This window comes from Danio rerio, chromosome 10, assembly GCF_052040795.2.
Source record: "Danio rerio strain M-AB ecotype USA chromosome 10, GRCz13ab, whole genome shotgun sequence".
In the NCBI taxonomy this organism is placed as follows: Eukaryota; Metazoa; Chordata; class Actinopteri; order Cypriniformes; family Danionidae; genus Danio; species Danio rerio.
Window position 1 is genome coordinate 31,652,005 of NC_141030.1, and position 15,868 is coordinate 31,667,872.

The following is a 15,868-nucleotide window of genomic DNA, read 5'->3' on the forward strand; positions in this document are numbered from 1 at the left end:
GAAATAATATACAGTATAGAATATAAAGTCAAGCTGCAGTGGAAGAAGAATTTATATTGTGTATGACTCCAATGAGCTTGAAGAATTTGCCCTCTCCTGTCGCTTGTAATGTAACGAGCAGCATAAATATCAACAGGCTGTTGATGTCGGCATCCACTCTGTAGATCTCTCGCACGCCCTCATACTGAATGTAACCCCAAACCAGAATTTTTCCTTCGCCAAACTTGACTGATTTCTGTGAGAATCTTTGGTCCATGCGGGTCCCAATAGGTCTTCTGCAGTATTTGTGATGATTGGGATGCAGTTCAACAGATGATTCGTTAAAAAAAATAATCAACCTTCTGCCACTTTTTCAAATAATCATTTAGAATATAACAACATAATAAATATACCCTTATACAGAAAGCCACTTCCTTAACAAGAAAAAAATATATATGTATGTTTCAAAACTTTCGGCTGGTAGTGTGCGTTCTTTTCCATTTGTGCTAAATAAAGATGGAGACTGTAGTTTTTGTCTATGATAAAATAATTGAAACTGCGGACACTAGAGTTTGTGCTTGCAAAATTCAATTGTACAGCGCTCCAAAAAGGGGTGGGAATAAACAAGATTATTAGACATTTAAAAAAGCGAGCGATTGGTCCATATTTTAGATTTCTGTTCAGACAGGTCATGTTTTGATCCTCGATTGGTCTCACGCAGTCATGTGATGCGATTTCACGGGTCAGAGACCACCAAGCTTGATCTCTGCAACGCAGCAAACTGTGAAACTTGACGCACAAACTTGCGTTTCCGTTCTGACGCAGTCACGTGCGTATGAATGGAAGTCTATTGGGAGAAAAGTCCAGTCTGACAGCAGCTCAAGTCAACAATATTAAGCCATTAGCAGGCTACAATCAACAAAATGAGTAAACAAAGTTCCGAAAAGATGTTTTAATACAAAAGTTCAAAGCATAAGATAAACATGTATACAAAACCAAGATAACAAACAAAAATCCAGATGTTACACTTTAGGAAAAGGTGAATTTGATCTGAAAGAAAAAAAAAGCTGGTCTAGAAAACAGACCAATAATATAATTTGCTAAGTGTCCTTGACGCACAACAGGCCACACACTCAACTAACAAATTAGTACACACCATTTGGAAATTTTCTAACTCTACAGCAAGTTGCTTTGTGACCTGAATTCCACAAATCCTTCAGAAAACTGCCATCCAATTCACTTCCAGGAAAGTTGAATGTGATTTTGACTCAAATATAGACAGTGGTTTTTCTCTGGCAACAGAATATGAAATTGCAATCTTATTTTCATCTCTCAGTCCATCGTGTCTTTTGTATTTAAAAACGGCACTCTGTGATTTAACTATTCATATACACCCTATAAGTACAATTTACTGTATCAAATTATGCTCTCCTTCCTTACCTTCATTCCAGAGGTTTTCATCACTTGTGGTATTTGGGATGCCAAATATGGAGGATTTAAACAGAGAACTCATGTTCAGCGTTTTAAGTGGACTGACCTTAAAGGGACAGCCTAAACAAAACTGAAAATTTACTCACTAATTTATTCACTCTCAAGTGGTTTTAAACTTTGAGTTTCCTCTTTCTGTTCAGGACAAAAGAAAATAATTTTAAAAATGTTAGACATCCGTAACCATGAATTTCTATAGCAGGAAAAACAAATGCCCTGGAAGTCAATGGTTTTAGGTTTCCAAATTTTTAATCAAAATAACTTGTAATGAATGAAGTAAATGATGACAGAATTTTCAGTTTTGGGTAAACTATCCCTTTAAACTGAACCGCTGCTTTGACAGCTGTTGCATTATAATATTTCAAATAGATTCCCATTACCCAGAGTCCTGTAACATAGTTCAAAACACAAAATGAACCCATTCTGTGTGTGTTTGTGTCACAATGCCTGTGTGCTGGAGCTGATGATGTCCATGAAAGTGGCCTCTATCTGATAGCACAGCTGGACGTCTGGATCGGCTCTGCTCAGCTCTTCTGCTGATCTCTTGGGCAGACAGAGTTTGCTTTCTGATGGTGCTATTTCCTGTGGCTTCTCCTTCAGATACTGAAGCCCTGAACACAAGAGCACAGCAGATCAGATCCAAATCTAGAGCTGCATGATTTGGCTAAATTGATAAACGCTGCCAAATGAACTGTGAAATGATAACCTCATATTGCTGATGCTTAGATTAAAGATAAAAGATGAAAAGGGCATAGAAATGCTTTAAAACAGAAGACTGTATTTGTCTGGTAAAGCGAGTCTGATAAAATCTGGACAAAGAGGGTCATCATACTTGATAATCAAGATCCAACTCTTGTAAATGAAGTGTACAATGGTATTATGAGTTTGCAATGTGGATCTTTGGTCCAGATTAGATGCAAATATATACAGTGCACTGCCACATTCATTCATTTTCCTTCGGTTTAGTCCCTTATTTATCAGGGCTTGGCACAGCATAATGAATCGCCAATTATTCTGGCATAAGTTTTATACAGCGGATGCCCTTTTAGCTGCAACCCAGTGCTGGGAAACACCCATACACTGTCGCATTCACACACGCAATCATACACTATGGCCAATATTGTTTACCCAATTCACCTATAGCGCATATCTTTGGACTGTGGGGGAAACCAGAGCACCCAGAGGAAACCCACATAAACAGAGGGAGACCATGCAAACTCCACACAGAAATGCTAACTGGCCAAACCGAGACTTGAACCAGTGACCTTCTTGCTGTGAGGCAACAGTGCTAACCACTGAGCTACCATGCCACCCAGTGCCACATTTAGTGATTTAATAATAGGAACACTATTACCAAAATAAATACAAATACTATAATAATTATTATAATTACATGTTAATGAAAACTGAAAAAAGACCTTTGTGTTTCAGTGATTGTGTTTTGTGAATTCTGGTTAAATATTTTCTCACAAATTAACAATATTATATTATCATAACTGTGAAATATTATCACTGTTTAATGATCACATATAATCATAATGTGATCTCTTTAGCCTCCTTGGTAGAGCAACCGACTCCCATGCAGAAGGTCGCCGGTACGATACCAGCTCGGAGCGGGTTGGGTGGTGTAGGACCGGTGAGGTTACATATGCTCAAAATGTCACATGCTTCTGACATGGCTTTCAAGTTAATACATTTATATTTTTTGAGGTTTGGTGTTGCAGCCTTTATGAATATTTTTGTATAAAATATTTAAAATAAATAAACGATTCCATATTAAACTCCATTTGAAAATGTCCATTATTATAAAGCAAAAAGTTGTCTAGGAAAAATAGATATTATATTAAAGTATGCATCTTACATAAATTTATACATTACATGTTTACAAGGCAACACGATGGCTCAGTGATTAGCACTGTCGCCTCACAGCAAGAAGGTGACTGGTTTGAGTCCCGACTGGGTCAGTTGGCATTTCTGTGTAGAGTTTGCAAGTTCTCCCCCGGTTTGCAAGGGTCTCCTTCAGGTGCTCTGGTCTCCCCACAGTCCAAAGGCATGCGCTATAGGTGAATAGAATAAACTGAACTGGCTGTAGTGTATGTGTGTGAATGAGAGTGTATGGGTGTTTCCCTGTGATGGGTTGCGGCTGGAAGAGAATCCACTGTTTAAAACATATGCTGAATAAGTTGGCGGTTCATTTCGCTGTGGCGACCACTGATGAATAAAGGGACTAAGCCAAAGAAAAATGAATGAAAATATTATAAGTCATACATATATTTATCTCTATTAAGCACGTCAAAGCCGTTATAAATTATGTAAAGCTTTTACAATTTTAAATACTTTAAATCAAAGCTTTTAAGGTTTTGATGAGATTTGCATTTGAATGTTAGCTTTGTTTCTTTAAAATTTAAACTCACTCTATTAAAAAGCTCTTCTACTGACTCAAATGATAGAAAATCCAACCTCATTTCCACCATATACAACCCATATCTCCCAAAACAACAAATAATACTCACTGGTGATAAAAGGGTCGATGTCTCTGGCCTTGGTGGTAACATCAGCAGCAGACACCTGTCCCACCTGAACCAGCAGCGACATGGCATCATCAAAGAGTGGAGGGAAAGCCTTGCAGAACGAAACCAGGCATGACAGCGTCGGCATGAAAAATGCAAAGCGCTTGGCACGAGTCAGCACTGCAAAAGACAGACAAATCAGCTTTTTAGTTGAACATATTGAATAATAGACACAAATAGAAGATTTATGCTGCTTTTTGAGAACAAAAAATATACGTGATCAATACAAAAGGGCAGCGATTTTAACCCTCCTCTGGAACCATATTCAATAAAACATAATAAATGGACAGCTGATGCATAATTTATAAACACTGCAGATGAGGGTTTGACATTGACTGTTACAAATGACCAGCAGAGGGCAGTGTGTACAAAGATAATGGGATAAGTTTGCACAAGTTGGTTTTTGTTTAAAAAAAAAAAAACTCAATGTAATGGTCTGCTATCTCCAATTATCAATGTTATTTTTAGACACTCTTTAATAAAATGCCAGCCCTAATAAATTAATAAGAACAGAGATCATGATGAAGAATGAAAGGAAGAGGATAAAGAGATAAAGCAACAGATGAGTTTTTTTTTTTTACCTGTGAGGAGGGTACCCATCACACTAATGGCAAGACGTGCCACGCTGAGGGATTTGGGCAGGGCGTACTGGGTGCACAGATGGGACAACAGCTGTATGGCGAAGATCTGTGACAGACAAAACAAAACATGGTGCCATTAGCACCATACCCACAGGTCAACCCTAAGGGCTCACCATGTGTCTGATATTCATTAAGTGGAAAACACACACTTAATGCTTTAACTTATAGCTGTACAGTCCTACATTAAGTTACATTATAAAGCTATAAAACATCTTGCATTCTTGAGTATACTTGAATGCAAACATACTAAATAATTGAATTTTCCTACTTCTATTTCCTAAACATGGGATGACAATTTAAGGTTTTTATTCAATAAAGTTGGCACTCCCAGAACTATTTAGGTTTAGGTTTAAACGAGTTCACAATGCAGGCAGATGCACTGATAGTTGCTTACCTGTTTCTCTAGCTGTGGCTGAGCAAGAAGTTCTGGGATAAAGTCCAGACAGATGTGCATGGAAGGAATTCCTGCCACCGTCAAAGGAAGCAAAGGCTGTGGATAACCCTGTGGAAACATTTACAAAACCTTCAGGAAACCTTAACAAGCCAATTACAACTTTAGATTTAGAGCGTTCTGATCTGAAAAAGAATTTGACACTTCAACTGAAATGTAAAAAATTGTTCCGAGTCATGATTTCTAAATTTGCTAATTATTTACTGGCAGAACTTTTTTTTTGTAAATAATTTTTTTTTGTAAATAAATCTTTTATGCTGGATTTGTCTAATGTCAATGAAAAAAAATGTTGTCAAATATTGTTACAATTTTATAATATATGTATCATGGTTTCCACTACATTTATTCTTCCATGATGGGGCGCCATATCAAAATTCATCCCACCATGGCTACATTACAGCTTCTCATTCAAAACATTCAGTCGTTTTTTTAATAGGTTACAATCAAACCCACAATGCATTAAAAGGTAAGTGAATTACAACAGTCGCCACTTTTCTGTAACCGTAGTAGTGCTGTGCGTTATTTGTTTAACCCTTTAAGGTGACATGCTGACTGACTGAATGGTGCATGCTGCATGAGGCCAGCAAACACAACATAGCTTTAAACAGTTGAAGATGAACACAGTTTTCATAATTATACTTTATGGATAAAGGTGTATGGCTCTGCATACAATGACTTTATCTTGCTGGAATTTATAGCAGATTTACTTTACTTCAGGAAGCATTGATGCCACTCAATAGGTCTATTGGAGACATTCATAAATATTCCTAGCAAATCTAATAAATGTTGGAGACATACTTGTTATATAAACGCACTAAATCGCACTTGAGTAGCGTTTATTTGAGAGCGCCCAAGAAAATCTGCACTTGAGCAGTGTATACTTTAGGGTGTGCAAGAAGTTTTGTGCACGAACAGAGGAAATCGGCGCGCAAGCAAAGTGATTGGCATGCTCATATTATATGAATGCGATCTCGATTTGTAACACAGCACTCATGACATTTGTCATTGAAACAAAGCCATACTTAGTAGGTAGATCTGTGTAAAAGGCCTGCCGCCACAGCTGGAAAAAATCCTAGGGAGAACACTGTGTAAATTTTTGCTTTGATGGCAATATTATTTATTTGAAATGTAAAGACAGTAATATAATTAAATAGTATGACAATTTAAAATAAAACATTTATATTTAAATACCTCTTAAAATGAGAAATTCTTCTTTAAAGACTGGAGTAACTTTATCCTTCAATCAATTCATCATAATCTAAGTTAAAAATCTCAATGTTTAATATTTTTGCAGAAATGTTTTATCAATTCATTGATCAACAAAGTTTTAATAAACAGCATTCATTTGAAAAAGAAAACACTTGAATAACATTACAAATGTCTTTACTGTCACTTTTGATCAATTAAATTAAACGAATCCTTGTTGAATAGATGTATTAATTACTTTCAAAATAAAAAAAAAAAAAACAAATCAAAACTTGTGTAACCTGTTCGGCCACTTCTAACCCCTTACCTCCAACCACCTGTCATACAGAAACCACTTTTCCCCAATCAATCTATTCAATTCCCACATGACTAAATTAATTCCTGCTAAAACTTAACTCTAAACACGTAACACATTAACAAAAAAAGTATTCATAACACAGATCATAACAGAGATGACTGATCTGCACTTGAGAGATGTAATTACTTGGAAGTGCACTAGTTTGGCGATGTTGGGGTCTGCGATGAACATTTGGTGCAGCAGGCAGCAGATGAGACACTGCACCTCCCTCAGGTCACTGAGCAGACCCCCCTCTGCCTTGCGTCCCCCCTGGGCCCCCGTGTCTTCCACCTGCCTCCGCATGGGAAAACCTGGAGCAGACTGAATGCACCTCAACAGACTGTCTCCTGCTCCACCTCCTGACAGCTGCAGCTCCTCCTGAGGAGACGCCAAACACACCTCCAGAAGGATCTGCACCGCTGCACTGTCCTGGAGGAGGACAAAAACAAAGCAAATATGACAATATGTGCATTTACGGCTCAAAGGTTTTGGATCAGTGAGATTTTTTTTTTGCCTATGCCTAATCTGCTCACAAGGAATGCTTTAATTTGATTAAAAATACAATATATATTTAAACTTGAAATATTACTTTCAGCACTTCAGTGTCACATGATCACATGATAAATTAGTATATGATCAGCTGCTCTCCAAGAAACATTTATTCTTTCTAATATTAATAACAATAACAACAAATGTTATTATTATTATTATTATTATTATTATTGTTAATAATATTATTATCATCATCATCATCAGGTGTTAAACAACTGTTTGGCTGTTTCATATTTTTGTGGAAACAAAACATTTCAAAAGAACAAATAACAAACGTATTTATTCTCATTCCTCAAACATCCACAATAAATTCTTTAATAGTGAAAGACATTTATTATGTAACAAAATGGCTATTTAAAATAAAGGCTGTTATTTTGAACATTCTTCATATCAAAGAATCAAAAATAGTATATATCAGTTCCCACAAAACTATGAAGCAAGAAATTACTTATAGAATAATTAGAATAAATGAATTATAGAATAATTAGAATTAGAAGAATAATAGAACCATTATTGCTGATTAAGTACCAATAAAAATCAATTATAACAGAACTTTAAATCTGCATATTCATAAAGATTTCTGTACGATCCCGTGACACTGAAGACTGAAGTAATGATTCTGCTTTAAAATTATATGAATAATTAAAATTTGAAATTAAATTCATTACATTTGGTAATATTTGTTTAAATAAGTGCAACATTAGTGAGCACAATGAAAAAAAAAAGGAATTTTAAAGGATATGTGTGTATACCTGTGCTGCCAGTAACGCGTTCTTCAGCTCCTCTCTGGTGACCTCGGGTGTGTCAGGTTGGCCACTGAGCCCAAGGTTTGATACTGTTTGAGCCTGGCGTTCAAATTCAGCCGTCTCCTTCAGGTGGGCGTTTAAGTAGGCCTTGGATGCCAGCAGGTACCCGTTAAGCATGTGAAGTGTGATGTCCATTAACGGAGGACACCTTCAGAAGAAAAACCAATCAGTCCTTTACATGTTAATATAATATAATATAATATAATATAATATAATATAATATAATATAATATAATATAATATAATATAATATAATATAATATAATATAATATAAAATAATATATAATATAAAATAATGTAATATAATATAATATATTATAATATAATATGATATAATATAAAATAAAAAAATATAATATAATATAATATAAAATAATAATATATATTATATAAAATAAAATAATATAATATAATATAATATAATATAATATAATATAATATAATATAATATAATATAATATAATATAATATAATATAATATAATGAAACTTCAATACATTTTACTTTTCAGGATTCTTTCATGAATAGGAAATAAAACTATATTTTTTACTAGAATCATTTATATATAAGATATCCATAAATATATGAAGCCGCACCAATTTTTCAGTTTTGATAAAGATAAAGAATGTCAAGAAATTATTTGTGAAGGATCATGCGACACTAAACGTCTGAAGTAATGTTACTAAAATTTTAGTTTTGAATCACAGAAATAAATTAAATGTTAGAATATATGTCACAATGAATGCAGTTATTTTAAACTGGAATAATTATTCACTTTATTACTGTTTCTACTGCATATTTTTATGAATGAAATGAAGCCTTGCTGAGAAGAAGAGACATCTTTTAAAAACATAAATGATCTAAAACTTGCCAAACTCTGACTGGAAGTGTATATATATATATATATATATATATATATATATATATATATATATATATATATATATATATATATATATATATATACATACACATACATACATACATATATACATATACATATACATATATATATATATATATATATATATATATATATATATATATATATATATATATATATATATATATATATATATGTGTGTGTGTGTGTGTGTGTGTGTGTGTGTGTGTGTGTACTTGGAGTCAAGACACCTGAGAACCACTGACATAAAATGAAGAAAAAAATTTGTAAGCCTGTTAAAACCTGAAAACTCTGGGGTCGCAGCGCAGGACTATGAGAGGATCCACCATAAGATCATTCTGTGTGTATCTCTGCTGCCGAAGGAGCTTCACTGAGGACTGCAGAGCATTTACTGTCATCACCCATAGCCTGACAAAAGAAAACACACAATCTATTTCTAAAGGTTTCATAAATTCACATTCATGTTTTCAAATTGAATTCAAAGGCTTTTTTAAATTAAATCTAAAACCTGTATCAATCAGATGGTCTCATTTATAACTGTAATACAGAAAATTATGTTGTGTTTAACAAAATAAAATAAAATAAAATATTATTAAAATTAATAAAAATACAGCAAAATTTGTTTCAACATGCAAAAGAAAAAAAAACCCATGGAATTAAAAATGAACTCCACGAAATTAAAAAAATGAATATATGTTGGAGCATTTCAGTTTTAGACGTAGCATTAAATGGACATAGTAAAATTTAGATCTAGAACACAATACTTTGTAATATTGTTTTTTTAAGGCCTAAAGGTTTGACGGTGCAGCCGGAAGGGTATCCGCCCCCTTAAACATATTCCAGAGTAATTGATGGTTCATTACGCTGTGGCGACTCCTTATAATGTAGGCACTAAGCCGGTGAAAAGTGAGTTTGACTATGACATTTCTTTAGACCTATTAACATGTGAAGAATTTTGAGTTTATAGTCACGTCAGTTTCTTTTTCATGACAAAAATAGGCAATGACATTTTATAAATAACACGTTTCTATAATTAAAAGTTTTAAAAGAATAAAACAACATCAACAACAGTAACTAATAGATAAAATGTAATAAAATCCTAAGTACAGTTGATTTTTTTTTTTAAGATGTATCTTTAATTCTACCATTTTTTTTTTTAAGAATTCACATTTTAAATACCGATTCTCTTTAAATTCCTAAAAGTTCACTCCTATTAGCATGTAACCAGGTTGCAATAATGCAGTATATAGGTCTCCTACGTTTGGTATAAACAATTCTGTTTAAATATGCTTTGCACTAGGGTGAATGTAGTCTGATTTTATGTCATCGCACAACTGTGGTATTGACTAAAAATGATATTGCCTATTTTTAAAAAGAGGGAAGAGCTACTCAAATGTCTTGCCCTGTCTTCATGTTTCAGTTTAAAAATGACATCAAACAAATTCGTGCACTTCAGGGTACCTTTAAGTGCAAGATATCGTTCCGTTTTTTACTACAGCAAATAAATCTGAGGGCGCCTCACCTGCGTGGCATGACAGTATTAAGCACCATCCAGAGTTTGTTAACAGTCTGTAGGATCCTGCGAGAGACAGTGTCTTCTAAAAGCAGCCCCATGTTAGCAGTGAGAGCCTCTGCGTATGGGATCAGATCTCCCGCAGAGAGCAGCGTCAGGTGCTCCAGGATACGGAGCAGCCTCGGCCCACCGGAGAGCACATTCTGGAAAGCTAAGAAAAACAATAAAAGCATTTCATTGTAACATTTATTGCCATTTGATTGACAGGTTTCTGTGTAAATGTCAGAAATTCAAATGCAAAAGGGATTGCGATTCCATTTTCAGGTTTGGCAGGTTAGATGCGCATCGCAGAGAGAAATTAATATTGCCATTCAAATATGCAGGATTTACAATTGCATTTGGATTATGTCACAATTTATGTGCCCACATATTGAAAATGCAAGTGACAATACAATTTCCAATTGCATTTGAAAATCCTTCCATACTTTTCATGGTAATCTAATTATTAAACCAAAATAAATCACAAACAATTGCTTATTTTGAATATTTGATATATTCCATACAGAGGCAAAAACAATTAACTGAGGCAAGACACTGCAGGTGAATTGTGTAAACTAAATGCACTAATAGTAATCAACAAATGTCCCTAGAAGATTCATTTAACGAGAAACTTCTTTTATTATTACAAAACAATGTTTAAATTTGGAAATGAGTTATATAAGTAGATATGTGCAAATGTGCATACATTGCATGAAGTCAGGTTCATAGATAAATAACAAGATAAAATAAAATATTATATAAACTTGTGTGTTCAAAAAAAAAGTAAATATTAAGTAACTCAGATATGCAAATGAGCTATATACTTAGATATGCACAAATTTGCATGTATTGCATGTATAGCAAGTCATGTTCAAAACTCTTGTTTTTGTCCTTTACAAAAATATGACTTGTAATTAAAACCTACAGACACAGATTAATAAAGTGTGACAATATATATATATATATATATATATATATATATATATATATATATATATATATATATATATATATATATATATATATATATATATATATATATAATATATATACATATATATATATATATATATATATATATATATATATATATAAATATATATATATATATATATATATATACACATTAGTGCATTTAGGATGTTTTCATTACATTGGAATAATCAATACATTAAAAGAAAGAATTATAAAAATTATTAAAATTTTTATATTATTAAAATATATATTCAGTACTAAGTAACTTGAATATGCAAATGAGTTTTATAATTAGATATGTGCAAATTTGCATACGTTGCATGAAGTCAGATTCGAAGCACTAGTTTTTATTCTTTAAAAATATGTCTTGAAATTAAAATTTTAAGATTAATTAAGGGTGACAAAAATATATATAAGTGTTTCGGCAATGTTTTCATTACATTAGAATAATCAATACATCAAATGTAAATATATAAACTCACATGTTCAAATATATAATACATAATATATAACGTAAATATGCAAATGAGGTATAAAATTAGATAAGCACAAATTTCCATACATCGCATGAAGTCAGTTTAAAAAATAAATAATAAGAAAAAACTAAATATTATATAAACTCATGTGTTCAAACAAATATTAAATATTAAGTAATTCAAACATGCAAATGAGTTATATAACTAGAGATGTGCAAATTTGCATGAAGTCAGATTCGAAGCACTAGTTTTTATTCTTTAAAAATATGTCTTGAAATTAAAATCTTAAGATTAATTAAGTGTGACAAATATATACATAAGTGTATCGGCAATATTTTCATTACATTAGAAATATAAATATATTAAAATTAAATATATAAACTCACATGTTCAAATAAATGATAAATAGCTCAAATATGGAAATGAGTTGCATAATTAGATATGTGCACATTTACATACATTGCATGAAGTCAGGTTCAACAGACACAGCTTAATAAAGTGTAACATTTCCGTATTTTGGATGTTTTCGTTACATTAAACTAAAAAAATGGAAAGCCAAGAGGCCCAAAAATCACAGAACTGACATGTGCATGAAAAAAAGCATTTGTTTCCCTTGATAGATTTCAGGTGTAGATTTTGTTTGTCAATAAGATGTCAATATCGCTTGTTCTGTTTCCATATCATTGGACATAGAATAAGCCGATCACCGTCTGCAAATACAAGAGCCCTGTGGAGAAACAGGCCTGTCAGAGCAGCGATGTATGAATACACAAACACCTTCAGGCTCATTACTCCACAGGTGCAAAACTGAGTCATGCACATGAAAGGTCAGACTACAACAACAAACTATTCATATCATAGACCATAATAAACACTTGTGATCTCCTCCAGTGCCAAAGGGCCTTTTGCGTCTCAATATAGAGTGCAGCGGTTTTCTGGTTTACTGTAGTGTGAAATTTGCTTGAGAAACATGTCGTACTGAAGAGGCGTGCTAATTGCTTTACAGATTCCACCTGAGTGACAGCTTTTCTACATTTAGTCATAGTTTTTTTTTCATTTTTTTCATCATTTATGTATGATACTACGCCATTCTGTTTCATTACCTTATTTTACAAATTTTCTTATCATATGTTTTAGATAGCACAACAAACTACTTAAGTGAAAAAAACTAACAAATATAGGGCCCTATCATACACCCGGCGCAGTGGGGCGCAAGGCGTGACGCAGTAGTCTTTTGGTAGTTTAAGCTTGGCGCAAGAGTGGTTTTGAGGCGTTGCACTACGCTGTTTAAAAAGCAAATGCATTAGTGCTCATTTTTGCGCCCATAGGCGTTCTGGTCTAAAAAGGAAGGCGTTCTGAGGCGGACTGCTGACGCGTTGCTATTTTGAGAAACTATAATAGATTTTTCATTAGACCAAAACTAACCCGGTCTAAACTCCGGCGCAGAGTTGCGCCTCGCTTACGCACTGCTTAATACGCACAAGAGAGCAATAAATATCCTTACATATGAAAAAAATGTAAATATTAAGGATATATATAGGATATAATAAGAATAGATATAGAATATAAATATAAAAGATTAAAATATTACAAAACATATTATTTCTAGCCTACATAAATATAAAAAACCACTGCTTTTATGTCTTCTTCATCTCAGGAGGCTTTTTCAGTTCATTCATAACAATTGGCTTTTGTATAATGTTATTATTATTAGCAGTATTATTTATTATATCCATATTTATATTTGTTTTATTAAAAACAAGCTTTGATTTGCCCACCTGTCAGGTTTTAGACCATATGGGGCAAAGCATGTGTTTTAGGATATAACTCAGGGTTTTGAGCACATTTTGCTATTATTATTCATTTATTCGTTTGCTGGAAATTAGAACTGAATTTAGAAATAGTTTTGAAACGAATATTTGCGCTTAACAAACAAAAGTATTTATTTATAGGCTAATTGATGTCTGTGCATAAAGGTTTCCCTTTCCAAGAGCGAAAGTGAAAGTGATCCATTATCTCTCATTCTCACGCAGTAGATGCTCTGTTTAACAGTTTTCTGTTAAAAAACTGTAAACTGTTTGCTTGTGAAATGCTCATTTTTTCCACTTAAACTTACTTTGCGTCCTGTAAATAGCGAATGCGCTCTTGGCGCGACGCAGCTGACTCTTAAAGGGAATGGGAGATGAGACTCTAATTTGTTTATTCTTAAAACACACCTATAACTCATTAAGAAAATAAACTCAACCCTTTTAGACCATGCGCCGAAGCGCAAGGCAGATTTCCCGTCCTTAAATTAGCAAAAACACGTCCTGACACGCCCTGAAAGCGTTTGCGCCCTGCGTTTTGCGCATGGACCGTCAAAATAGAGCCCATAAAGTTGTTTGAGTATATAAGCCCTGTTTTCATATTTTGTTCAGAAATAAAAGCAAAGCTATACATGCACTCACATGATTCAAATGTTTGCATGCTTTGCACATATTTTGCTTTCTTGATGTTAAATGCAAGTCTTTTTTGAAAATTGTAACTTTATCAGGAATGAACTTTTAACATCTGTTAGTATAAAAAATGCTAAAAGTGTTGTTTGAATCTATCAAAATGATTTTCAATTTATGCATCACATTTTGAAAATGTAGTCAATTTGATGCACTCTCTGGCATATCAGGAATACAATTGGTTTTCAACTAAGTGGGAGTTTGGCGAGTTGTTTGTACCCTCTCGTAGCTGAGCTTGTGAGTATTTGCAGGATGATGATGTCAGCAGCATCTTCCTCAGTAAAGGCAGAGTTCCGGTCACTTCCTCCTCACTGATCCAATCTTCCACCATGCACAGGTGAGGATAGTTGGTGGCCAGCAGACGAAGTAGAGCAGAATGCAAGACTGATGATGCAAAAATAAAATTAATAGCACATCATTTATCTATGAAACTTATTAGATATTCAGTTTACTTCAGTTCATTCATTCAGATTCAGTATAAAAATCTTGAAATTAATGTACAGTAAAATAATAAATAAATAAATAATAAGGTCAAATTAATTATATAAACTGTCATGTCTCATACAAAAGACATTTTAACATGTAGTAAAAAAGATATGAGCACTTAAATTGCTGAGACGTTATTTCCCAAATATTGTTTGTACTAGGTATGCAATGATTCTCTGTAAAAAAACATATTGTCCCGTTGTCCTCCCATGGTTCGCTGCGCCCTGTGATTTGCGGTTCTGAATATGTATTATTATTATTGGTTTGTTAATAAAAACAACTGCAACAAAGCAGTTTGCAACGAAGCCTTTGTACACTTCCTAGTACCTTTCATATGCATTGCACATGCAAAGACCTGTCCAATCACCTCTTAGTTTGTAAATCTGTTGTTGACGTTGTTCCTCACGTATCGAGGTGTGTGTGGAGCTTCTGTGGGTTTTAGCATGGCAAGTGAAGGAGATTTAGCGCAAATGCGCAGATGAGGCCAAATCACAGCGCATTGCTGTCAGCGTTCAACAGACACTTGATGTAAATTCAGACAGACACAAAACAGAACAAATGCACTTTTTTGTTGTTGCAAAGATATCCTATATCAGTGGTCACTAACAGCCAGATTGAGGTCCGTGTCCAGACCCAGAAGCATCCCATATGGACGCGGACATACAGCAGATCTGTTACTTCAGTCCCGCTCCTGCTGAGTGTTCTTCCGCACCAGATTACTCTCACTATTCACTTTGTTTACCCGCTGTCTGTTAAGAACGGTTTTCTTCTCGACTGACTGTTCCCACTAAAATCAAGAAAGAAGAGTCGAATGGGCTCTCTTTGCTCAAGTTTCATTTACTACAATGGTGCTGATAAGTGTAACAGAGCTCTCTGAAATCCGAATAAAATCATTAATAAAAATGCGTTGTTGCCTTGGTAATGCAAGCATCATGTAAACAGAATTTATCAA

At 33.7% G+C, this 15,868-nt stretch overlaps 1 protein-coding gene across 1 annotated transcript in view; it reads right to left on the reverse strand.

Annotated features, from left to right (window-relative positions):
* Window positions 1-916: 916 nt before the first annotated feature.
* The window catches only part of ints2 (integrator complex subunit 2), a 57,999-nt gene continuing 43,047 nt past the window's right edge, over window positions 917-15,868 (reverse strand). Inside the window, 9 exon segments of the mRNA NM_001020542.3 lie at window positions 917-2,078; window positions 3,981-4,157; window positions 4,619-4,724; window positions 5,073-5,180; window positions 6,820-7,101; window positions 7,977-8,178; window positions 9,218-9,343; window positions 10,458-10,659; window positions 14,650-14,814. Coding sequence (NP_001018378.2) covers window positions 1,906-2,078; window positions 3,981-4,157; window positions 4,619-4,724; window positions 5,073-5,180; window positions 6,820-7,101; window positions 7,977-8,178; window positions 9,218-9,343; window positions 10,458-10,659; window positions 14,650-14,814 — 1,541 coding nt within the window. The 3' untranslated portion in view covers window positions 917-1,905.